We start from the raw sequence: 26413 nt of genomic DNA, 5'->3' as shown, positions 1-26413 counted from the left end.
CGGTAATTCTCCCCCCCCCAAATGTCTGCGGTAGTTAAATGTTAAACATAATTCTTGGGTTTGGGTGGGGAAGGGACACTTGTCACTTGCAGATGCTCTTCCGAATAAAACAATAATCCTTTAAGATCTGTCAGTCAGAGCCTCCTTCTTTTGTTAATTATGTACTTTATTCTTAAACTAAAATGACAGGGGATTGAACCTAGGGTGCAATAGACAAAGTACAAAACATTGTACCCAGCTAGTTGATAAGGTGAAGTGTTGCAATACTGCTAGAACTGCGAGGGAAGCAGCCGCCGCCATATTTTCTTTTTTGTGAATTGTTCTAATTTGCATACCACAGTTTTCATTCATAAAAAAAATAATTAAACCTTCACCACGTTTGCCATTGCTGGTCCTTCTTGGCAGGGAGTGGACTTTTTGTAGAAGAGTAGAAAAAGATGATTAATCAGTACAAGAGTCAGGAATCTCTGGTTTTTTGTGTTGAAAAATGCTGCTTCTCTGGTTGTTGACACTGTTATGTGGGAAATATCAGCTCGGGAAGTGCTTAGAGCACGTGATCCACTCCATTCATAAAATACCTGGCTGGCCATTCACAATGCAATGCACTGTCTACATGGAGCAATTTCCAGATCAAACCTGATTTTTTTTGGGGGGGAGGAAGATAATACATCTTGCTATGTACATCAGCATTACTTTTGCTGGCAATGCATAGACAGTAGTATGCTTTGAAAAGAATTTTCAATTTTAAGGGAATTTCAGTAAAACAGTAATGCCACTGGGGGTTACTGCTCTTTATTTTAAAGTGCAGAATATTCCAGTATATACTTCACTTTTAAAACATGGCACATCTAACAGTAGTTGTAAATGAGGGACAAATGGTTGCATGAAAGTGGCTTGAAGAGTTATTAATTAAGAATTAAAATGCTTGACTGCAATTTTGCAGTTGTTGGGTGATGCAATATATACAGCCTATTTTAATTTCATAAATTGTAAAATATTTGGCAATGAAAATTTTATTTAATAAATAATTGTGTTCTCTCAATTGTCAGTGAAGCATTTTCAGTAAAATTCCGGGATGAAAAAAAAAACTGTTATAATGTAAAATACGTTGTTGAAAAGATTTTTTGTTAGTGGCACATTTATCTTCTTTTGTTCTTACAACATACAGATGTACTGTAGAAGAAAATGCTCGAAGATCTTGTTTTGGTTGTTGTCAGATTGGATCCCTTCGTGTGTCATTAGTTTGTTGGTCATATCCTGAGTTGTTATTCTACTGATTCTTCAGAATATATTATAGTTAAAAGTGTTCTATGTTGTTAGTTGTTATTCCATCCATTCTTTAAAAAACTGCTTTTTTTCCTGAAATGTTGCAATCAATGATTGTAGTTAATATTAATTCACATAAATTTTGTATTCAAAAGCTCATATTCTATTGAATTGCACATATCTATATTGTCCACACTTTGTTATTAAAAAACATATCTATTAAATATTCTACTAGGCGCAGTTAGCAGAATTAGGTTCTAATATAACGAAAGTGTATGTGCACACATACATATTTCATCCAAAGAATTTGCCATGAATAGCCAGTAATATTTTCCAGTGAGCATTTTTAAAAAACTTTTCTGGCTATTTATTTATAGTTATACGAGTTTTTTTAAAACAACAACAACAGAACTGCCAGAGCTTTTTACTCGGCCAGAGAAAGTATTTCATGGTTGAATAATGCTGTGCATTATGTGAATAGAATTGACAAATACTTTCTAATTCAAGCTTGCATTGTTTGTTTAAATATCCAGATCATAGCAGTGATTTTTTTTAAAAAAAAATACTGCTTGCTTTAAAGGATCATACTAGTGGCAGTTTTCGTAGTATTCTGCCAATGGATTCATTAGAAGCTAATATTTTTGCATAAACTGCCGATCAACTATTTTTGCTCATGAAGTTAAAATGGGACTATTGGTTTTGAATAATTGATGTTGTGAAGGCCATTTTAGGAAATATTTTGAATTATAGATCCATCTTAGCACACCTTTACCTTGTTTCTTTTTAGTTTTTACTTCAAGCTGTCTCAAAGTACCATCCTAATTCATTCAGACTTTATTCTTAAAAGCCATTTCATTACCAAAATATAGTATTCTTAGGTTATGAATGAGAGGATAAAAAATGTAACTGTTTCCTTCCTATTCTTTCAGTAAAAATTCTGAAACTTACTGTTTTGTTTTCTTGTTCTCACATAAACCTGGTTGTGTACTGTTAATCATATACACTTGACAATTAGGGAAAGGACAGATCCTCCTCTCATTTCGATCGAGTTTGTTCTCTGACTTTGCAATGTGTTAGAAAGTCTGACTTTATTATTAAAGGTCCGATATACTTGTTAACATTACTTGCAAAGATTTGGCTCAAAATCATGCAAGGGTCTGAGGGTAAATGAAAGAACTACGCTAAATATCTTAAAAATGAGGACAACTATGTGAATTGCTGTTGTAGGTTGGAACTAATGTAGCTTTCCCAGCTGCACCCCTGGGTTGATGGCCTACATATATGCTTCTTGATTTTACGATCCAGCTATTATTATGACATGACTTTCAAGAAGTGTTTATTTTACATTTACAGAAGTACTAAAATGTTGATATTGCAGACATTTTATTGATAATGAAATTTAATCTGTTCACTGGTTGTATGAAATTTTAGATTTAAAATGTAAAGATGTGCGTATTTAATAAAGTTCTTCCAATAATAAATAGCAGCATATGTATAAATCACATTGAATGTACCATTTTATGATATAGATAAATGAAAGGTTCTGTAATGGCCGTAAACACTCAGGCATGTATCCATATTAACTATTAATTTGCATTATATGGAGAGAGAACTTAATTGTATATTTATTTATTTATAAAATTGATTGGTCATCCATCTTACCATAGGGTAATTCTGGGTGGCTTGTAGTCATAAAAATATGTCTATAAATATACATTTTTTAAAAAATCAAACATGAAAATCTAAGGACATATATAAGCCAAATATATAAGGAAAACTCAACATTATGGTATGCATTATTAATGCAGCTATTGCACGATGTCTTCAGAAAAACTGTAGTCAATAAATTGCAAAAAGGATATTTGCAATGAAAAGAACATGAAAATTAGGAGGAAAGGTAAAATATAAGTAGCACTAAAATCAGTATAAGCAGAAGGAAAAAATAAATGGGGAAAAATGATGTGTTAACTTGAAGTAAGGAAACAGGTTATAAATTGCACGTTATAAATGGCATCTATGTATGTCATTTCATGTAGTAATTATTGTAAAGGTACATTTATATTAGATGTGATAAATTTTAAAATTTCAACATCTTTGTAAATATTTAATTGGAATAGAGCCTGCTGAAGTTAGTACTGTGTTGTAAACATTTTGGCATCTGAAAAACACTAAATACAAACCATTTTTAAGAATATTTGGTATTTATAAAATTGGCATTCAAAGCAGAGTTCAGCTAAAGGATGAAAACAATGACATTCCTACATAAACCCCATTTATTTTAACTAATTTTTATTTGAAATGTACTTTCCTTGCATTGTAGTAGCTCTTGAAACCCCCTCAAGACTTTACATGGGATCATTTTTTCTGATATTGACAAGAGTCTTATGAATACATTCTACAACGGTATAAAATAGGAAACAGTAACTTAGCCACATTTAAATACTTCTTTTTTTAAATGGAAAACAGTAGTTAGAGTGGTGGCATAGCCCAGTATGATTTCAAGTGCCGTGGGAGATGCAATTCCAAATATCTCTTAACAACACTGAATATTGTAATGTTTACTTTTGAATATTGTGCATCAAGTCTACAGTTTTACTTTAATTTGTAGTACAGTAGTCTTCCAGTTATGACCACAATTGAGCCAAAAATTATGTTGCTAAGTGAAACATTTGTTAAGTAACTTTGCTCCATTTTATGACTTTTCTTGCCATATTTGTTAAGTGAATCATTGTATATTTTAAGTTAATAACATGGTTGTTAAGTGAATCTGGGTTCCCCATTGCTTGTCAGAAGGTTGAACAAGCTGATCATGTGACCCTAGGACACTGCAACCGTCATAAATAGGAACCACTTGCCAAGCATTTAAATTTTGATCACGTGACCTTGGGGATGCTGCAATGGTTGTAAGTGTCAAAAATGGTCATGCCACTTTTTTTCAGTGCCATTGTAACTTTGAACAGTCACTAAATGAACTGTTGTATGTCGAGGACTACCTCTATAAATAAAGGACTGATTCGATTCAAATGAAAGTAAATTCAAATCTTTATCAAGTCAAGTTTAATTCCTAGTGACAAGAAATATGGAAAGAACTCAAAACAGGCATTTCACAGTGTTACATGCTTTACATGTTACATACTTCTACTTCACATGAATACTTTTGAATGCCTTGCACAGCAAAGCATAATCCCGACAACAGAGACATAGCCATGTTGACTTTTTAATGGGATGATGGGTGGTTTGCCATTACCTGCCTGTAGGATGTTTTTACCAATCTTGTCAACTTCGTAAGGATTTCATAATAGTCTCCCATTCAGACATTAATCTTGTGTGACCCTGCTTAACTGTCTCAGGAACATCCAAGATTGTCCTAGTGCTGCTATTTGCTGAAACTGAAGGATACTCATCCTCACTGAAATTAAAATAAAAGAATTGGGGGAAGTCTTTAGTCTATTACTCTTTAGTTCCTTAGAGCAAGTTTAATAAATAAAAGCAAAGACAAAAATGCTCTTATTTCAATCTGTCATGTTAAAACATTCTGGCTCGTTAAAAGGAATTAAAATAAATCATTTTTTAAAAGCAAGAATTTGCCATATTGATCCTTCGAGTGTAATCGCTAAAAAAAACTGTTGCATAAGTCTTTCATTCAGGTTTTCATTTAGACCATTGGCTTCTTATTTATAAAAAAATATTTTTAAAAACGATCATGATCAAACTGACTGTTGCTAAGCAATGCTGTCGTAAAGTGTGCAATCGTGTTACTGTGTTGCTTAGCAACAGCAGTCTCCATTGCCACTGTTAAATGAATCCCACTGATTATTAGGTGGAAAGCCAAACCGAGCCATTCCCAGCTTGCTTTCTCTCAACTCTGAGCCTCGGTAAGATAAGGGACTACCTTGTCTGCACCTCTTCCATTCCCCCCCCCCCCGGACCCACCTCCCTATATTCCTCCCATCTCTTTCCTTTTGGTTGCCTGACACAGCAGTGCTCTTCAGTGGTGGCAGCACAGGGTCTTCAGCACTCGTTTTGATGACACAAAGGAAGTGGTTTGCCACTACCTTCCTGCAGGATGTTGGCCCCCATTGTTCCTGGACCTCTTCTTCAGCTCCAATGCTGCTGCCATGGGGTGTCTTAAGTCCTGTGCTGTAGCACCTGTCACAACACAAAGCACCCACTACACTGTACTTCTCCAACCTTGCTGAACCCAGCTGGTCATCTTCTCAAAACATCATGAGCATGAAATGCACAAATTGGAGAACAGAGGATGTGGCCCCCCCCCCTTTTTTTTTGGCAAGACTTCAAAAACCTTCCAAATCATTGTGAGAATGAATTTGTAAAATTCTCCAAATGCTCTTTGGGCAACAGTGGGAACAGTCTTGGGAAGAAGGCCTGGCATAGCCATCAGCTGCTTCACATGGGCCAGGCTTGCCAGCAGTGGGAGAATGGCGGTAAGGGCAGCAGGGCTTGAGGAGGTGGTAGAGGCTTTGCGCTGCGGCACTGGGATAGATGGTTGCAGCACAGAGCTCCTTGGTGGAGCTGGGGCTGAAGTAGAGGCCTGGGGCTGTGTTGGTGAGCTGAGACTCAGCTAAAGGCCATAGGCCTTTAGTTCAGCCCCAGTTTGCTGTTGAAGACAAAGAGTGACACTGTACAGGGCCTACAAAGGACAGAGATGGGGAGGAGATAGGTGGGCTGGGAGAGTTGAAGTGCCCCTGCAGTTGTAAGTATGGACGGGCTGCCAAGCACCCAAATTTTGTTCATCTGACCACAGGAGTGCTACAACAACCATAACTTCATAGGTACTCTTTGTTTACTAACTTCAAACGGTTGCTGAACAGTCATTAAATTAAGTGAGGACTACCTATACTTCTATCTTCTTTGAGTAGAAATAGGATCCATTTCTATTCATTTGGATCGAAATAGAGTCCATTTTTATTAATGGATGGAAACTAATCAAGGAGAGAAGCAATCTGGAATTAAGGAGAAACTTTCTTACAGTGGAAACAATTAACCAGTGGAAAGCTTGCCTTCAGAAGTTGTGGGCACTTCATCACTGGAGGTTTTTAAGAGGAGACTGGACAGTCACTTGTCTGAAATGATATAGGGTCTTCTGCTTAAGCAGGGGGCTGGACTAGAAGACCTCCAAGATCCCTTCCAGCTGTATTCTAGTTGATTAAAAAAAAAACAGATTCTCTAAATTATCAGTTTCCTTGCCATAGTGAATTGACAGACACGATTTATTTTCATTTTAGCCACTATAACTTAATGACAAGAAGATTATTTTTATTGTTGGAAACTATATTTTGCCGTCTTTCTTGTTTGATGCCACAAATAATTTGATGCCACAAGACAGTTACTGTTTGTGAAAACTGCTTTAATTAGAATAATCTTACTATTTTAGGGATAGATTTCAGCTAACTTAATAAGGTAAGTTTCCATATTTTAAAAAAGGGATAGCAAAAATAATCCAGGGGGAAAATAAATTTATTATGTCATCATTGACAGGTGGTTTTTGCATGCTAAATAAAAGACATTTGCCACAGTTTATTGGACTTTTAATATTCCAACTGTCTAGCAAGGGTTGCTAAAATTCTGTGCTAAAATAGTTTTGCCATTGAAAAACGAATTCTCCTATTTTAAGAATGATTGATCATCTTATACCTTGTCCTTCAAATCCAGGACTATGAACAAGGTTGCATTCAGACAGAATGAAAAACTAAATTCTGAACCCGATTACAGTTTGAATCTAAAGCCAATATATCTCCATGTTTCATAAATGAACTGAAGTATGCCATTTCATTCCTTATATCATCAGCTTAAACATCTTTTTTTTCAAAGCCGAACCACACACACCTATAAATGCTCACCCAATGTTGCTATGGCAATGGAAACATTTCTGCATACTTAACAAGCCAAAGTCAGGTAATAGAGGCTTTGCGAAAATAAGTTCAGTTAAGTATTTGCCTAGGGCATTGAAAAATAAAGTTGCTCATAAAAGCTACTTATCAAAACAAAAAAAACCCAGTAGATTTAATAAGATTTCTATAGTTTGGGCAGGCCTCTGATCTGCTAACAATATTAAGATTGGAGATTTTTCAACAAACAACAGGTAAAAGATATTGCTGCAGAATGATGATTTCTTTGTTAAGAGGGTATTGTGCAACATGGGTCAATGCTGCATACAGTTATAAGATCAAATGCAATCCGGCTATCAAAAGTTGAATTACAGTTACATTCAATATGAAGTACTTTCATTTCTGTCTATTTGCATGAACAAGCATTGTACAATGTGTGGTTTTAAACCAAGGACAGTAGAATTATTATTTTCTTTTGATATTGATACCAAGACTTTATTGCTGCCTGTAGATAAATATATTTCCAGGTAATTCATCAATCATTTTATTAGAGCCTCCTATTTTAAAAGAAGTGCTTGTTTTATAATGAAGTCTGACCTTGATTAGAGCTAACCTTGGTTCATTAGTAACCGGATGTAATGTGTTGACCTGGGGATCATGCTGCAGAATTCATTTTAGCAGGGCAGCAGGTGACTCCTTATCAAGGGATTGAAGGAGGGAAATGGGAGGAATTTACCACCACTAAAAGAAAAGCTTCCACTAGAAGCTTTTTAGGAAAAACACACCAGGAATTAGGAAATTGGCACCTAGGCGAATACAGACCATCCTAGCCATGAAACCCCCCAAAACAATACAACAAGTAAGAGCCCTATTGGGAGTTTTAGGGTTTTGCTGGCCATGGATCCCCTCCTTTGGGGTACTTGCCAGGCCTCTAATACAACTGACTAAAAAGGACATGCCTGATCCCATTGAGCCAAATGGGCAGCAACACAGCCGTTACCTCATCATCTTATGACACCAGCATTAACAATCATTCCTGAAGCATCCTAGAAAGAATTTTTGGATCACGGGGAAGCGAAACAACGCGAGGAAAAGTTGGGAGCAATTTTTAAGGAGGAATTTTGGAGGGTGCCTGTAGCCACATGCCGCCTCCTTAGGTTAATTTGCCAAAGGTTGCATGCCAAGGTACATTGTGGAAAACAAGCTATGGTAGATGCTATCAGGAGAGAATGGTATGCACCGGCTTCTTATAGCGAGGCTATGAGAATGGCTAGCACTTGTCAAACATGCCAAGCAAATAACTCCATCTCCAGGAAATCCCTGGGCACAGCACCCTTTTGAAAAAGTACAAATGGATTACATACAACTCCCATATGTCCTTGTATGTAGGGACCAACTGACTCACTGGATAGAGGTCTTCCCTTGCCGACGCGCCATGGCCCTTGAAACAGCCAGACACCTTAAGGCTATATGGGGTACCCAGTGTCCTGGATATGGATAGAGGCAAACATTTTATATGCCCAGATCCTCACACACATATTCCAAGCCTTGGGCATTACACAAAACCTACACATTCCACATTCTCCCACATCCTCTGGGGGGACTGAAAGGGCCAACAGGGAAGTGAAGACCCTGCTGGGCAAACTCTACCAGGAGACACACCTTTCCTGGCCACAGGTGCTCCCAATTGCACTCTTTTACATTAGAACTAGACCCAGACAAGATATAGGAGTCTCCCCCTTTGAGATCCTTTTTGGCTGACCCCCAGATACATTAAAAGGCCTGGACCCACATTCCCTCTGTTTAGAAAAGGGGGATATGGTTCTCTCTTCTTATCTTTCAGCATTAAACAAAAGATTGCAGATCCTATGGATTCAAAGTGCCTTGACACAGACCTTGCCCTTGGATGAAGCCCTGCACCCATTTGAACTAGGAGACTGGGTGTGGATCAAATTCTTCACAAGGACCTCGCCCCTACAACCTAAGTGGAAAGGGCCCTACCAAGTCTTGCTGACCACACAAACAGCCATCAGGGTTGCTGAGAAGGACTCCTGGATTCATTGGACACATGCCAAGCCCGCAGCACTGACACAATCAATTCCAATGATCAAGTTGAGGAAAAACCCTGAGACAGACCAGTAGACATTGCAAACATTTTTTTACAACATAGAACCTGGATGCCAAGATATAAACACTGGAATACAACAAACTAGACTGTATTTTTTTAAAAAAAGAAGAAATAACAAACTTTCATTTTATTCCCCTTATTTTTTTTTAATTTTCTAATTAATACTCATTTTTTTATCATAAGGAGGAAATAACGGGTTTTAATTTTTTGATTGTTATTTTTTTTCCTTTCTCTCCAACGGACTCGACCTTTTTTATTTTTCACCTTATTTTTTTTTAAAGGGGGGGAGGGTTGATCCAACCATGGGAAACAAACAATTCAATGTAAACACACTGTGTAGCTTATATCGTATATTACTATCTGTACTAGTTGTAACACAGGTAACAGCATTCTTAGAGCCAAACCTTATCCTAGAGAAAGGAAACATATGGGAATATTTAGCAAAGGAAATACTTAACACCACTAACTTTTGCTTAGCAGAAGGAAAATCAGTCAAGGATATTCTAACCACATGCTTAATGGGAGTAGCATCTAGACCACATGGTATCCTCAACCACACTACACTTAGAGACCTCCACCTTCCTGATTCCTACAAAAGCATCTTCAACTGGGGTTATTCTTCAGACACTAAGGACCGCACTATGTACACACTACATATTGCCGCAGTTACTGCTTCTGAGCAGTGCTTTAATCTCACAGGGTGTAGGCCACCGAAAGTCACAGAATGCATCAACTTAAGCAATACAGATTTACAATGCAATCACACAGAAACTATCCCATTTTCTTACAGCTACCTGAGGCTTCCCCCAGGATGGCTTTTCTTATGTGGGCTAAAAGCCTTCTCATATCTCCCTGCGAATGCCAAGGGAGGCCCCTGTACTTTAGGGATATTGACAATGTTTATGCCCTCCTTACAGAGGCGACACAGAAGAGCTTTTCACACTTTAGACCCAGATTGTGACTCCAAAGTCTCCTTACTCACAAAAACTGAATATGTTTCATTGGCAGTATCACTAGTGGGAGTGCCAGGGCTGGCAGAACGAAATTCCAGGAATTTGAATAGCCTAGCATGTACCCTAGCCAGAAGTTTAAATTTGACCTCTCATGCCATGATGCCTCAACTGAGAACTAGAGAGGTCAGAGAAGCCACCCTGGAGAATAGGGCAGCAATAGATTTTCTATTATTGAAACATAATTATGGCTGCGAAACATTCAAAGGGATGTGTTGCTTTGAAATTGACCAAACTTCTGGACTTATAGAGAAGGACATCCACCACTTGAAAGAGCTGGCCCAAAATATTGGCCACGAACAATCGTTCTTCGATTTTTCCTGGCTCTTCTCATGGTTACCAGATTTTCATTGGCTTAAAGTCCTCATAGCAACCATAGTCGCTATTTGTGTCCTGGGAGCTCTCCTGTGTTGTCTCTGTCAATTCATACCTCTCTGCCTTAGTTGCATAAGAGCCTTTAGGCCTGCCCCTCAATCGAATATCCCAGGGAAATAGGCAGCTCTAATGATGGTTCAAATTGACCATGAATACCAAGTATATTCAGACATCCAATTAGAGGAAACAGACAGTAAAGAAAATCACTAAGAACAAAAAAAAAATGGGGATTGTAGGAAGTAAATGGGAGGAATTTACCACCACTAAAAGAAAAAAAGGATAAAATCCTAAAACAAAGGCACCACTAGAAGCTTTTTAGGAAAAACAGGAAACATTGGAATAGAAAATCATTTAAAACCCCCATAGAAACAGATAGCCCAAGAAGGAAGACCAAAGTAATTAAAATTCCAATATAGTGGAGGAAAAACAGGAAATGCAGATACAAGAGATCGGGCTAGGTGACAAGGGGGAAGCAAAGGGTGCTAAAGACAGACCAGGATGACAAGGAAGGAAGAAAAAAGGTGCTGAAGACAGGTTATAAAGATAGTATCAGTTTTGGGGAAACATACTTGGGGCAAATAAAGTTAAAATTACAAACACAAACTAGCAAACACCTCCTTGCCAATCAAAGAGCAAAGCAGGAATGAAACTATTAACACAGGAATCACACAAAAGCCAGAATCATTAGCACAAAGCTACAAAAAAATAATAATATCAGACTTCAAAGGTAAAAAAGAGTATAAAATATCTAGTCAATCCCAGTTTAGTTGCTAGCCCAGGAACGGTGTCCTTGCTGCTTGTACCTTGCTGCTTGTACCTCCTTCCTGAAAAATAAAATACCTGGCTTCCACCCAGCTGTTTTGGTCAAATTATTTTTCACGCTTCCCGGCGGGAAATTCGAACCTAGCAAAGGAAGATTTAAAACCTTCCAACAGGATCCTAAAGTCCAACCAAGATTCAAGGGAAGTACTTTATTATTTCTTCCTCTACTGGTGCTTTATGCTTTTAAACTTAGTCTGTAGAAACCAGTGTGTGGCAAACTAAATAGCAGGCTTGCAGTATCTTTTGGCTATTTCTAGTCCCATCAGAGGCCCATTTCTCCCTATCAGAATTAGTAGCAGCAAAGCTTGCTATAGGAAGTACTATAGTAGTACTGCATCTCTAGTCACCAGTCCTGGAGAAAGTTCATAGTAACTTGGCAATAGCTTCCTCAGGAACTTTCTTTTTTGCTTTCATGATTGGAAATGAGACTTGGGGAAAATATTCAGGATTGTTTTTTTCAACAGACATTGAGAGATTGATATGCCAAAGGGTATACAGGGGTGGGAGTAGAATTCATTGGTTTGATTCATTGGAGATTGATTCATTGGATTGATTCATTTCTTACTCAGTGTGAAGATGTGTAGTAAGGGCTAGTTCAGCTATTGCTGGCCCTTGAACAAATTGCAATTGCCTATGTTTCCTTACTGCCATGTAAAAGATTTGTCTCAATATTGATAGGATGAGTGCGTTCAATGTTTTGGACTAAGCATTCAAACTGTGAAACTCTTGCAAAACGTCCAAGCTTTATAGTAGTAAGAGAGCATTTATGTCGCTGTCTTGTCTCTACTAAATTTGAGTGATCAATGAATGGAGAAGTATTTCAAATGTAAACAAACATTCTGCAAAAGTAGCTGTAAAACTTTATTGATTGCTCTTACTCACTGAACTGCATTAATCCAGGCATTTCCTTGCCCTGGAAACCTCAGCACTGAATAAAAACACTATGCTAAAATACTAAGATTTTGCACACATTTGAATGGGTTTATCTGTACATAATCCTGCTTTGTTCCTATCCTTGTTTCTTTTGGCTATTGTAGGGGCTTCCTGTTTTGCCCCATCTGTATCATTCGTTGCATGTGTTGGGTGAAAGCAGTTCCCATTGAATATTTGCTTTTCTTCTGACAATCACTTCCTGGTTTTGTTCATGCTGCATTTTATCAACTCTTTTATTTGAAAATTTGAAAATTTTGAGTATTTGAAAATTTATTTATAGGCCGCCCTTTTCCCTGGGGGGACTCAGGGCGGCTCACAACTCATGGGGAGGGGGATACAAACAGTAGCACATAAAAGCAATACATAATTAAAAATAAAGCACAACATTCATTTTATCACTGAAATATAATTTTATGGCTAAATTTATGATGGCCTTTAAAGTCTCTTATATAATATATGCTAGAAAATATATGTATTACATTCTAAGACCACAAAACAGTCGTGGGTTACAGACGGTACGCTTCGGTAGCATGGGAGCACCTGGTACCGTTCCGGTATGGTGCTCTGGAGGGCCTGCCCGCCCGCCTTCCTTATCTGTATTTAACCCAACCGGGCCATTTGCACACCTGCATGGAGTATATGGTGCATGTGCGATGACCTTCCAAGCAGCTGGAGCGTTGAGGGCGGTGAGTGTGCATGCGCTTGCAATGCTCATGCAAGTGGTGTGCATGCACGCACAATGCTTATGCATGTGGTGGACACCTGGCCCTGTCGCAGCGTACCAGTTGCAACGGGATCCAGAACCCACCACTACCACAAAACTGATCTTCTGCCCTGTACTATGCAAATATCGTACAATAGTTCTGCCTTAGTTTTATGAATGAATTGTTTTTTGTTAAATTATTTCCTAATGAAGGTGATTTTTATTTTCTTGTACTCTGGTTCATAGTACAGGTAATATACCTGTGCCATGAAATAAAAAATGCATCAATATCACATAAAATAAATCTTAAGTCTTGTAACTTACATTTAACTAACTATATTAAAAATGGAAATCCAGAATTTTACATGTTATTGATACTGAAAACCTATGTTTAAATAAAATGTACTACAATACATGTTTTAAGTATTTTGTTATTTATCTCTACTAAATTCACATCATTAAATATACTATTAAAATCTACTCAGTTTGTGAAATGGAAACATTTTGATTTTTAATTGTGGTGTTCTTATTTCGGATAGGCATATTCCATTCAAATCAGACATAATAGTTCTGAAGTTGAGTTTCAATTTTATTCTTTGAAAATGGGTGTCAATGCACACAAATAGTAAAGTATATTATTTAAAAATGATGAAAGCCATTGAAATAACTCAATGTAATCTTCACTTTACTTTTTTCTAAATAGGGGGGCTCCACAATGTTTTCTTATATCTGTGGCTGTATGTGTAGGATACAATGGTGTGTGTGTTTGTTAAATATCCTAATACCAATGCCAATTGCTAGATAGGAACAGCTGAATGAAAATGTGTATATTTATGTAGCTTTGTTTTTTTTAAAAAAAAAATACAAATAATTGGAGAGGTTAGGTTCAATCACCACTTACTATCTAAAGAACTTTCACCTATTCAGTAAAAGCATGACGTCCAAAGTAAAAAATTACCTAACAGCATCAGATGCTTCTATTAAATATTTGACAGTAAGTTAATAGACTATAATAGTTTGGGCACAAAGCACAAATACATTTTCAGTTTTTAAACATAGCCTCCCCTAGAATAATAATTACATTGTAACTTGTATTATATAACGTTGGCTTATTGCATTATTTACCATATAGTATGAAGTCATAAGATTAAAATGCAGTGAGATTAAAATATCAATGTTCTATAATGGACCAAAGAGATCTTGGTTGAAGTCCAACTTCAGTCGTAGAGGTTATTTGCATGACTTGGGCCAACCATACTCTTTTCATTCCCTTCTATTTCACGTGGATATGGTTGCAGAGATAAAATGGAAACAGAATTGTTGTATATGTTGTATTGATCTCCTAAATGAATAGTAGGATATAAATAAAATCTTTGGTGCAATTGTATCAGCCAATAGAAAAAGTTGCTTTTATACCTCTACCCTTCTGTGTTCTTCCAAATCTGCTCTAGTATCTCAAGCAGGTTTTGGGAACATACAAGAGGAGGAGGTATTGGGAAATTCCACAGTACCAAAGCATGCCTGTTCATGCAGTGTTGGATATAATACATAACTTTTAACGTTTTGCAAAGTTGTAGGGTATTATGGGGACAATTATACATCTGATAGATGATAGCTGCTGATTTTTAAAACCTTAGCAACTGGAAAGCCTAGTTCTCTTGCTTGCGAATGAACATCTAGTTACTTGTTTGAATAAATAAGGAAAAGCCCACTGAAGTATTTGCACGCATGGTGGAGAGACAAGTGGGATAATGATTTATTGTGTCTATATTAATAAGGTATGCAGATTTGATGAATGATGAATAATTAAGCCCCCTTCAACTGGATTAAGTTTTAAGACATGAAAGTGTATTAGCACAAGTGAAGCTCTCCTTAAACCACCCCTAAAGCAGCGGTATGCCTTAGAAGAATTATGCCACTGCTTTAGAAGTTTTCCCCAGCTTTCTGCCTGTGTTGTATGAACAGACGCTTTACTTTGCTGGTGATCCCAATGGAACTATTGTCTGGGCAAATTGTTGGGAATATTCTTCAAAGCAGCAGTCTCAGCCTTCCAGAGACGTGATTGTGTTTAACACTTTGAGGTTGTTTTATTTATGCTAATGCACTTTCTAAAGCACCATTTTTGAATGTCATGCCGGGCTCTTAAACATGCTCTTTTATTTCAGTCAGAACAACAGGCTACCTTTGAAACAAAAGATCTACCCGTTATTTAATTTAATGGTTTTTTTTCCCTGATTGTTTTTATCCTGCCTTTATTCTCTTTATAAATGACTCAACACAGTGAACGTATCTAATATTGGTTCCTCCTCCTTTTTTCCCTGTAACAACTACCCAGTGAGGTGAGAGATAGTGACTGTGGAGGAACCCCAGAGACTCAGACTTGCTGAAGGACGAGGGCCTGGCCCCTGACCAACCGGCCTTTGTGGGTCTCTCTTTAAGCCGTCCTTGTTCCCTTCCCTTCTCTTCAAGGCCAGGAAAATGGCCAATATGGGAACATCCCAACCTAGACAGGAATCTTCGACTGGGGTGGGGGAATCAAATGTATCTTCTGTTTTCCAAACCAGCTGTGGAAAAAGAGGTGGTTCATCTTCCAAATTATTCCTAGATGTCATCCATCGACCGTGGATTTCCCGGGGTTCTGGTCCCTTCCCTAACAATCAGGACAAATGTTTCTACAACATTGGTCCTGACTTAGCTAAGGCTCTTGAGGTTCCCACTGTGGATGCACCTGACACAGCCCTGTCATCAACAATGGTTATCACAGGTTCCCCTGAGAAAGCCCTCCGCCTGGCAGACGAAAGGTCTGAGCAGACTTTGGCAAAGTGCCACCAAGCTGCTGTCTGGGCAGTCAGATACTCCACGCGGCGTCCTTCTTTACCAGAGATTTTCTACTCTGGTTGAAGAAATTTCAGGGTAGAATCTCCCTCACTGATGCCAGAGCCCATCAAGACCTCAATAAAATAAAGGCAGCAATGGAGTTTTCAGTGGACGCATCTCTGAATACAGCTTGGTTTGCGTCGAAATCCATCATCTCGGCAGTAGCAACCAGGCACCTCTTTTGACTTAAACCATGGCAGGTTGACTCCAGACCAGTGGAGACAAGCGTCTTCCCCCTTCCCCTTTGCAGGGAATCAGCTATTCAGAGCCCCTTTAGAGCCTCTCCTGGTCAAGTCTAAGGACAAGCACAAGATTCTGCCATCACTTTACAGACAATCGGAGACTCACGCTTCTTACTATTGGCGCTGTTCATTTGGGTAGAGGAGTACCTACTGTCGATACGAGCGGAGCACATCTCTGAGGTGGCAAACATGCAGGCAGACTGGCTCGGACGCTTCCAGGTCAACCATACAGAGTGGCGCCTACACCCAAACCTGTTCAGAGATCTTATCTTCTGGTTCAACCTTCCAGTTCTCGACCTCTTTGCCATCCCAGACAACAGTCAACTGCCCTGGTATTATACAAGGTACACAGTTCTGGACTTGAAGGGAGTAGACGCCCTTCGTTGCCCTTGGCCACCAAGGCTCTTGTATGTCTTTCCCCCTCTCCCACTCATCCAGGTGGTTATCAGGATTATGCTGGAAGAGGGGGTGGAACTCCTGCTCCTAGCACCACACTGGCCCAGGCGACCTTGGTTCGCAGACTTGATGAGCCTGACAGTGACTCCTCCCTAGAGACTTCCTCCTTCCAAGGTTGCACTCAGCCACTCTGCTCAATCTCCAGGCGGTCAACTGGAGTCACTGAGAATCCACTCAGATTCTCAGTGACTCCAGTTGACCGCCTGGAGATTGAGCAGAGGGTCCTGACCATGGACAACTTTTCTCTGGGTATCATCATGACCATTCAGGCTTTGCGATGGTCCTCAACCAACTGTATCTATGACACCAGCTGGAAGGTTTTCACCTGCTGGTGCTTAAATAAAAACATCATCTGCATGGCTTCTTCCATCCCTAGTGTCCTGGAATTTATCCAACAGGGACTGTTCCCTAACAGTCTTATGAGACAGGTAGTGGCCCTACCCTCGGTCCTGAATTGCAGATCCTCTGTATCTCTTGCCACCCACCCGCTAGTTCGAAGATTTCTCAGGGGTGCTCCCGGTCTTCTATAGGTATCCAACTTGGGACTTAACCAAAGTATTGGATGCCCCTACCAGGACTCCATTTGAACTTGAGATCCACCTTCCAGCACTACCTTTAACTCAAGGTAGTGTTCCTGGTGGCCATAACATCAGCCAGGCGAGTGTCCAAACTTGCAGCCCTGTCAGTGAGGCAGGACCTCTGTGTATTCCATTCAGACAAGGTGGTACTATGGCTGGACCTGCCTTCATCCCGAAGGTGAGTACAAGGTTTCATAGGTCTCAGCAGCTGTTGCTACGATGATCAGAGGCCTTCTTCGTTTCCTTCCAACCAGCCACAGTAGGAAACAGGGCTACCTCATCTTCCCTGAGTGGTTGAATCAGGGCCTGCATTGCAAAATCATACAAAGTCCAGTCGTTACCACCACAAAGGCGCATCACAGCTCATTCCACTAGGAGTGCAGCCATGACCGCAACCTGGGTAACACAGGCCTCAATAGAGGTCTGCCAGGCCGCCACTTGGACCTCTCTGTCCCCATTTATCCGCCATTACAAATTAGACAAATATGTGTCAGCGGAGGCCGCCTTTGGCAGAAGGGTCCTTCAACACATACGCATAGATTAGGGGGCCTACCTGCAAGGACAAGCTAGCTTTGGTATGTGCCATTCCTGGATATCTCCACCACTTATGGAGAATGGGCATTGGTCTTACCTGAGATGCCCATTCTCTCCAGCCCCACCTTGATTGGTGTCCGGCCCTAGACTAGTGACGAGAGGCATGGTCAATTAACATGTCTGTCTACATTAACATGTTTGTTGACTTCATCAAAAGCTGAGAGGAGCTACCAGAGGAGGCGTATTATCACAGATTGTAGACTCAGTCCGATTGGATGCTGGATGGAGTTAAACCATTCCTGGATGCTATTTCCATCGCCAAGAGAACGGGCATCTTGGGTAACACCAATGCCCATTCTCCAAAAGCTCAGAGCAGTTTATTATATGGTAAAAAATATGTCCTTGTCTGTTTTGATGTTTAAGAACCAAAGTATTTTAGAAATTGTGTTTTGTGTGATAAAATAACTAGGCACACATGGATAAAATAGACTGTTCCTTCCCACTCCCTCCAACCTCTTGCAGCTGCTTTTGATTTAAATCAATAACTGGCTTCACACATTGTTCTGGTCCATAATGTTGTTTGGTTGCTTTAGATTTAGTGGTGATATGTGAACACAGCTGTTGTTTGTAAGACATGATTTATGGTTCAGCATTATGACCAGGCTACTAAAATTTGTTTAGGAAGCCATGGTTAATCTGATAGACTAACCTATCTGTGTTAATCTAACACTGCCAAGAAATGAGGAGAGACCAACTAGATATCTCATATAGTTTCAGTATCAGGATTTACAAATACAGGTAGAAAAGGACCTGTATGCCGACTGTTTGTGAATGCCAGAGCTTTTCAGTATATCACCCTTGATCTAAAATCTCCTGGCTGCTATAATTTTCAACTAAAGATAATGATATGGGAAATCTGAAAAAAGAATCTGCTAAATGGAAAGCTAAAATGCTGAAATAATTTGGGGGTAGTTTATGTTCTGTATTTTTTAAAGACCCTCAGTGTGGTTTATTTTTAAAGCAGTCAAATACAATAATAGAGGAACCTTGCAACAGTATAACCACTGTAAATGGATTAGCATTAAAACAAAGTCAGATGAGGCTCGATGGAACTGAAGGCTCTCAATTAAATAAATAAAATTCTTGAGATCAGTGCTCAAATATCTGTGTTTTGTTGCACATATTCAGATGTATCTTATTTTCTGCAACATGGTTGTCCAACTTTTTTGCTTGTGTGGCCCGCATTGAATAAAGAATTGGTGTGTGTGTGTGTGTATGATTTTATAATTAATGTATATAAAGACACATACTGTTAAAAGTTTACAGTCTTGTGGGGTTGTATTACTAGCTGTCGAGACCCAAACATACCCTTATTAGTGGAAAAATATGTTTAAATTTGTCTATATTGCTTTTACAGTTGACAGTGATATTCATTGCTGCTTTATAAAAGTTAATTGAGAAAATCCTAATTCAATTCAATTTCCATAAAAAATAAGTTATTATTTTTGTTAATTAGTCTTATAATATATAATAGTGTGGTCTTTTGTCTAACCTTGGATATTAGTAATGAATGAGAACTCAAATGAAACCCAATTATATGAGCTGGAGTAGTATTTTATAAGTGCCTTTGATTTTCAGAGCCATATCGCTATGCAGGATGCAAACAAGTCATAATAAGAACCAGTCTGTCATAGAGGAATCAAACTTTCACCATAGTTTTATTTGGGAAATAGTGGCAAACTCTGATTTTAAATTATAAAAACTGTACACTGCACAAAGCTTCTACACTGCTTTTAAGCATTGGTCAATAATGGGCTGACTTTTCTTGGAACTAGTCACTTCTTCCACTAAAATATTTTTTGTGTTACTCTCAATCTCTCAATTTTCAACACATGAATAATGTGTATGAATAATGAAGATAAAATAAAATCAGGACTTGAGCAAAAAGAGTGCATTGTGTCTATATGTTTTTCATGGAAGGAGGGGAGAAGTTTCAAATCTGGCGGAGTCGGTGGGAACGATTGCCAGGAAAGCTTAGGTTACTGAGAGAAGCGGGGGTTAATTTTTTAAGCTTGAGTTATACATTTTCCAGGCCATAAAAAACCATAGCATTCATATGGATAGAAAAGAATCTTTTGCTTCCTTTCTTTCTGTGCTGCTTTGGTTTTTAAAACTGAAAGATGCCTTGGGAATGGAACATGCTGTTTTCTGTGCCCTTCCGACACATACGTTCAACTGTGACATGCATATTATGAAGAGTAGGTAAGGTCAAGCAACTGCAAAAAAGGGTTTTTGCATCCTTTTCCCTTTCTGAAATCTGCTACTTCAAGGCCTTTCTACTGCTGACATTTTCTGTTTGCTTTACAGTCTTCATGTTAATATATCAAATCCGGTCATAAGACAGCACAGAAAGACAAATAACATTTGTGTAGCTAATGCTCCTTTCTTAAGAATGAAGTTACATTTCAAAAGACTTTCATTTTTTAAGTGAGAAAAAGAGCTGTGCAACATACTTTTATTCATTCAAGAAAAGTCTGATTATTATGAGTGTTTTAATATACATGTGCAGAGTAGTAAATGTTAATTTTCCCTAGCATGGTGTGATATAGTTTGATTTGGCTTAAATATTTTGCTCCTAGGGTATCTTCCCTACAAATAGACCACATCATTTTTAAAGTATTTTTTGATAACCGGCTTATAAAAGGTAGGAACGGTATATAAAACCCAGTTAAAATTAATTAAAAATAGTTTTTGAAATCCCATTTCCTTGATCCAACAATACTGTATTGTTCTACTTATGCTCTACTTCCCTCTATTTATGATGATGCTGAGAACTTCTAAATTCTGTTCAATAAAGGTACGTTTTGTATATCATGTCAAACCTTAGTAAGATTTCTGTTGTTTTATCATCTTCCTTCATTAGGGAGAGTTTATGTAGTGAGGCTAGCACTTCTGGATTTCTGTGTCATCTATTTGTGTGACACAAATATATTGTGGCAAGCTGCAAGCTAACTTTGCTTTCAGATTATCAAAGGCTAAATTAATTTTGAGAATGGAGAAGGTAACATGATTGTATGGTGAAAAGACACAATTCCTTCCTATCATTAAAAAAGTATCAGGCTTTTTTAAACATGTAGTTGAAAACAAATTATATTATAATTGTTGGGATCAAAATCAAAGTAAAACTGTTCAGGATTAACATGCAATAATCTTTGCTCTAAAACTGAATAACACATAATAATTACCAACAACTACCTTGCATTATTCATAATTGCCTTTTCTTACTTCAAATTGCACAAGTATGTGTGCTTTTGAAATCACTCATTCAGAAATCTTCCATGACAGCAGGCCCTTTTCATCAAATTCAAGTAAGAAATCCTTACTGAGAAATATGAAATGCTTAGTTTCTTCTGATCATTGCAGTAGAAATACACTTGGTGAATTTGAAAAGAAAATTGGGATGCTGTTTTTGTTTAGCTTGTTAACTTACCTGATTCAGAAGGCAGGTAGATGGATGAATCTGTTGGTCTTGTTGAATCTTGTTGGTCTAGCCTTTATTAAAATGAGAATCAGTCACCATATTTATTTATTTATCAATAGAATTGATTTTACCTAGAGGACAGAGCTCAAAAGAATGTTTTTTCCATTCCTTGAAAGAAACCACTTCTCAAAGAAAACAGTGGCATCCCATTTACATCTTCTGTTCAGCCCAGAGGAGGAGATTTGAAAGAAAAGAAGAAGTATCTGAAGACAGAAAATCAGGCTGCCAAAAACAGCAAATCCAAGAATTTGTGAGAAGTTTGTGAGAGCCCCCAAGACAAAGAGTGGACCACTTTATCCTTACAACTGGCCACTGAGATTGGAGAATTATCTGTCCAGTAGCAAGAAGAAGGCTTTCCAATATTCAGTTGATGCATATTTTTGTATTCAGTAAATTGTCCCAAAGAGTGGAAAAAGCAACAGAATTGTGTAGCAGGCAGTGTACAAAAAGCGGGGAAATGTACTGAACTCAGTATTGAAAACAATAACTAATAAGCCACACTTTTCGTGACATCCACCCAGTAACAAAGGGTAACACTGGGAATTTCTTGCTTCCCTGAGTGACCAAGGAACTGGCACCTAACATTTTTCTCCCATATCCCATCAATACTTAAAGATGACAGCAGAAAAATCAATGATAAATGCAAAAAATATTTGGATTTATTAAAGAAATGTATATATTTATATAACTACCCTGTTTCCCTGAAAATAAAACCTTCCGGAATAATAAGCCTAATCAGGCTTTTGAGCGCATGCGCTAAAATCAGCTCTCCCCTGAAAATAAGCCCTCCCCAAAAATATTGCAACACAGGAGCAGCCATGAGGTTACCACACTAGCCGTCTCCTACACCTCAAAATAATAAGACCACCTCAAAAATAAAGGCAAGCACTTATTTCGGGAGTTAAAAGAAAATAAGACCCTGGCTTTATTTCTGGAAAACATGGTATATTTTGGAAAAGAAGAAAGAAAGCCAATGCAGGAAACCATAAGATAATGGCAAAAAGTGTGAGAAGCCATAGGCAGATGGGAAAGGGTTAGAAACACTAAAAAGCCCCTAAATCAGTTTAGAGCAGTGGTAGTCAACCTGGTCCCTACCGCCCACTAGTAGGCGTTCCAGCTTTCATGGTGGGCGGTAGGGGTTTACTGTAACTCTGCTTCATACATTTTATAAAATAAAGTTACTTCCCTACTTTATAAATCACCATTACTGTGGAACCGGTGAACGGTTAGAAAATTTTACTATTAACAGAGTTATAAAAGTGGGTGGTAGGTATAAAAAGGTTGACTACCCCTGGTTTAGAGAAAAACAGAATCTAACTGCACTTTCCATGAGCAAAAATATGATGCCCTTCTTTGAACAATATTTATTCAAAAGTGTGATAATAGAGGGATATCTACTCTGTATTCTAAGAAGTAATTGATAAGACTTCCATTTCCAGGAACACTTACAGTCCTCCTTATTTCCATGTATTACTTAGTAGAGAGAATAGCAGATCAACCACCTGGCTTGTGTGGTTAATGGAGGGAGTATGGTTGAGTTTCAAAGCATCCAGTCAACCATCTGTTGTGAAAGTGTATCATATTTTGGAGTTCACGGAAATCTTGGCAAGAGCAAATAAAAATAAGTGAAGGATTGAAAAAGCTACTAAGGGACATGGCCCAATTCATTCATCGGAGTCTATGAGCATGACAGACTCAAAAGTCTTTGAGAAAGACCTTTTCTGAAATTCTTAGAATCCATATCTAGCCAGTGGAAACAGTCCTGAGGTAGAGCCTGACTAAGAACAAGTCAGTTTCCTCAGCAACATGTATTTAACAGTTCATCTGTTAAATGTGTTTAGCTGATACACAAACCTATTGCTTAATATTTTGTAACATTCACAGCAGCGGTGGATTTCACATTTTGTTACCACTGGTTCGCCCTGCACGCGCCTGCCTCAAAAACATGCCTAAATAAGACAGCATAGAGACCACCCACGATTTCCACTACCAGTTCGAGTGAACCAGTTCAAACCAGCTGAATACCACCTGTGATTCACAGGCATTAAACTCCTATTTATGAATATAAGCTCAACTGGATGAAATGTGCTCTTTGCTATGAATTCCTGAGGACAACATTCCCTATAGAAATAAAAGCCTAGCAATATAAGGGTCTGTTGAAGAAATTGAGTCAACCCTCCCGTTCATATTAAACATTGTAGTTGGTTTAGGATTATTCAATAAGAAAGTTTTGTGCATTGCGCCAGATGTGTGGCTAAAAAACTACTATTAGGGAACAGCACCTATAAGTGAATTCTATCTGAATATGCTTTTGGCTCTAAGAACTAGCAAAAGATTCTGTGATGGAGAACTGTAGTCTAGTGGTTGCTTCAGTGGGGGAAACTATTTTTAAGGAAGTCTTTGATGTGGAGTTAGCTGGAGACTTTTAGTCTACCGTACCTGAGTACCACCTAAGATTGTCAGCTGACTTCCCAAAAGTATTGGGACTCAGGCCCTGATCTAGACTCAGTTTCATTTAGGAATCCCAAGATTTGTCAAAACTCCCTTGCTTTTGCTTCCTTTTAAAGCCTGCCATTTGGCTTTTTTATGGGCAGCTCCTGAACAAGCCACTTGCCACAGATATATGTGCAGTGGCAAAGTTGCACACTTTGAGGGTAGTGATTTTACAACATCACTGGAAACTATTAATCTTATTCTCACATTGCTCTGACATAGAAGACTTTACATACAGTTAAAAAAAAAATAGAGTTGCTCTCAAAAGTTTTTTTTTCTTTTCCCTGAAGCTGAATTTTACTTTCTGTTATGCTCAGGGCAATGTAATGCAAAAAAAAGAGAATTTTTATGGATTATTGTGATTGTCAGAAGTGCTTCTTCTTTTCTTTTAAAGTGGATTGCTCCTCACTTCTCACATTGGTTGTGGCTCTTTATGTAGCTTTGCTTCAGATACTCTGGTTGTTCTACTTTTTTTTAAATGTATCAATGAATATATTACTTTATTGATTTTAAAAAAGTATTTTTGTAGTGCAAACTTATCTATGTTGAACCAAATCAAAATCTAGGACTTACTCACTTGTAAATATATTTAGGATTACATAACATTTGTTTTAAAATTCAAAGCACCTTTAGAATTAGGAAAGATGCTTTCATTTTAGGATTTGGTATAAGAATCTTTAAAAAGACTGAAAAGAGAAGCTTTTGTCAGCATATTGCATTGTAAGGACAAAATGATATGTAAACATATGTTTAAATCTTCATTTGCCATGGTGTTTGATAAAATAAAATTGGACCAAAATTTAAACATTTTTTATTTGCTTTTTTTCTGTAGTCCTCTTTTTCTATTGTCCTCTTTTCAGTAACATTTAAATTAGTTCTAGAATTTATTTAAATAGATCTAGACTTATAGATATAACTTTCTGGGTGAAAGTTAGGGTAGACAGTGCGGCAGCTAAATAGAATATTTTTTTCTATTTTCACTGACACGTTCTGCTGTTCATGCTTCGTTTTGCAGCCATTATATTCCCAGGCAACATATCTTATGGGACAAATATAACTCCATTAGTCAGCTTGCGTGGGTTGCTGATAGAATGTAGTCAGTAATTTCTCCTGGTGAATTTAGAAACAATCTTTTGCATCTGGTTAAGCTGCCATTAGGAAACGGCAACTTGGGCAGTTTTTCAATAAGTACATTTTCCTATTTTGTTTCCCAAACCAAAAGTCATAATACAATTGTAGCAAGAGCATTTTGAGGACAAATACTCCTGAGATAAAACCCCCATTAAACAAAAACTTTCAGAGGTGTGAGTTGTAGGGGCTGAAATTATGGTAGTTTCACCAGTAATTAGAATGTGGTTTTTAATTGATAAAATCAGACTGCTTGCTGAAATACATATCCACAATACTTTGAAATTGTACTGATGTGTATGAATACTTTTTATCAGAACATAAAGGAGATTGACATGAGAGCCAGTTTGATTTAGCGGTTAAGGCACCAGGCTAGCCTGTTGAGTGACTTTGGGTCAATTATTGTTTCTCAGCCCAACCTACCTTACAGGATTGTTGTTATGGGGAAAATAGGAGAAGGAAGAAGTAACAAATAGTCCTCCACTTACAACCACAATTGAGCCTCAAATTACTGTTGCAAAGTGAAAATTTATTAAGTGAGTTTTGCCCCATTTTATGTCACTTCTTGCCATTGTTATTAAGTGAATCACTGCAGTTGTTAAGTTAGCCACATGGTTGTTAAGTGAATATGGTTTCCCAATTGACTTTACTTCTCAGAAGATTGCAGAAAGTAATCACATGACCCTGAGACTTAGCAACTGTCATAAATATGAAGCAATTGCCAAGTATTTGAATTGACCATGGGAATGCTGCAAAGATTGTAACTGAAAAACTGTCATAAGTTTCAGTGCTGTTGTAACTTTGAATGGTCACTAAATGAGCTGTTGTAAGTCGAGGACTACCTGTGTTAGGTATGTTGGCCCTCTTGACTTAGTTATGAAAATAATAAAAGGTGGGACAATAACAAAGATAACTTGGATAATGTACTATATTTTACAGATGAGTGCCAGAAAAGCTAGAGAAGTTTTGTTCCACATACCGTATTTTTCAGAGTAGAAGACGCACCGGAGTGTAAGACGCACCAAGATTTTGAAGAGGCAATTTTTTAAAAAAAAGTAGGTAGGTAGATAGAGGGATAGAGAAGGAGAGAGAGAGAAATACAGTAGATAGGTAGAGAGAGAGAGAGTAGGTAGGTAAGTAGATAGAGGGATAGAGGGAGAAATGCAGTAGGTAGGGAGAGAGAGGGTAGGTAGGTAGATAGAGGGAGGGAGAAATACAGTAGGTAGGGAGGGAGAGTTGGTAGGTAGGTAGGTAGATAGAGGGAGGGAGAGAGAGAGAGAGAGAAGGAGAGAGAAATACAGTAGGTAGGTAGAGAGAGAGAGTAGGTAGGTAGGTAGATGTTTCCAGGTGTATTTATCCATGTGCTGGAGAAGGAAATCAACCTCCTAACTAAAGAGTGTCTACCTTTCCAAAAGGAGGGGGAAAACTTTTTGCACTCTGCAAACCTCCGAAAACGGGCCTGGTTTTTTTTTCAAATA

At 38.1% G+C, this 26413-nt stretch overlaps 2 protein-coding genes across 2 annotated transcripts in view; both read left to right on the top strand.

Moving 5' to 3' along the window:
- Positions 1-26413, top strand: part of SPRED1 (sprouty related EVH1 domain containing 1) — a 77619-nt gene that overhangs the window by 1654 nt on the left and 49552 nt on the right. The window lies entirely within an intron of this gene.
- Positions 9543-11884, top strand: LOC148049708 (syncytin-A-like). Its single transcript, XM_087725498.1, has one exon. It carries the CDS (start codon positions 9546-9548, stop codon positions 10746-10748), a length of 1203 nt encoding a protein of 400 aa, XP_087581624.1. The 5' UTR covers positions 9543-9545; the 3' UTR covers positions 10749-11884.

Source organism: Thamnophis sirtalis, unplaced genomic scaffold, assembly GCF_051295495.1.
Source record: "Thamnophis sirtalis isolate CommonGarterSnake01/CBP01778 unplaced genomic scaffold, rThaSir2_p1.2 scaffold_1, whole genome shotgun sequence".
Lineage (NCBI taxonomy): Eukaryota > Metazoa > Chordata > Lepidosauria > Squamata > Natricidae > Thamnophis > Thamnophis sirtalis.
This window is presented reverse-complemented; position numbering and strand designations above follow the sequence as displayed.

What these genes read in the sequence shown, in the direction of transcription:
- LOC148049708 (XM_087725498.1), top strand. Translation starts at nt 9,546, where the DNA reads ATGGGAAACAAACAATTCAATGTAAACACACTGTGTAGCTTATATCGT.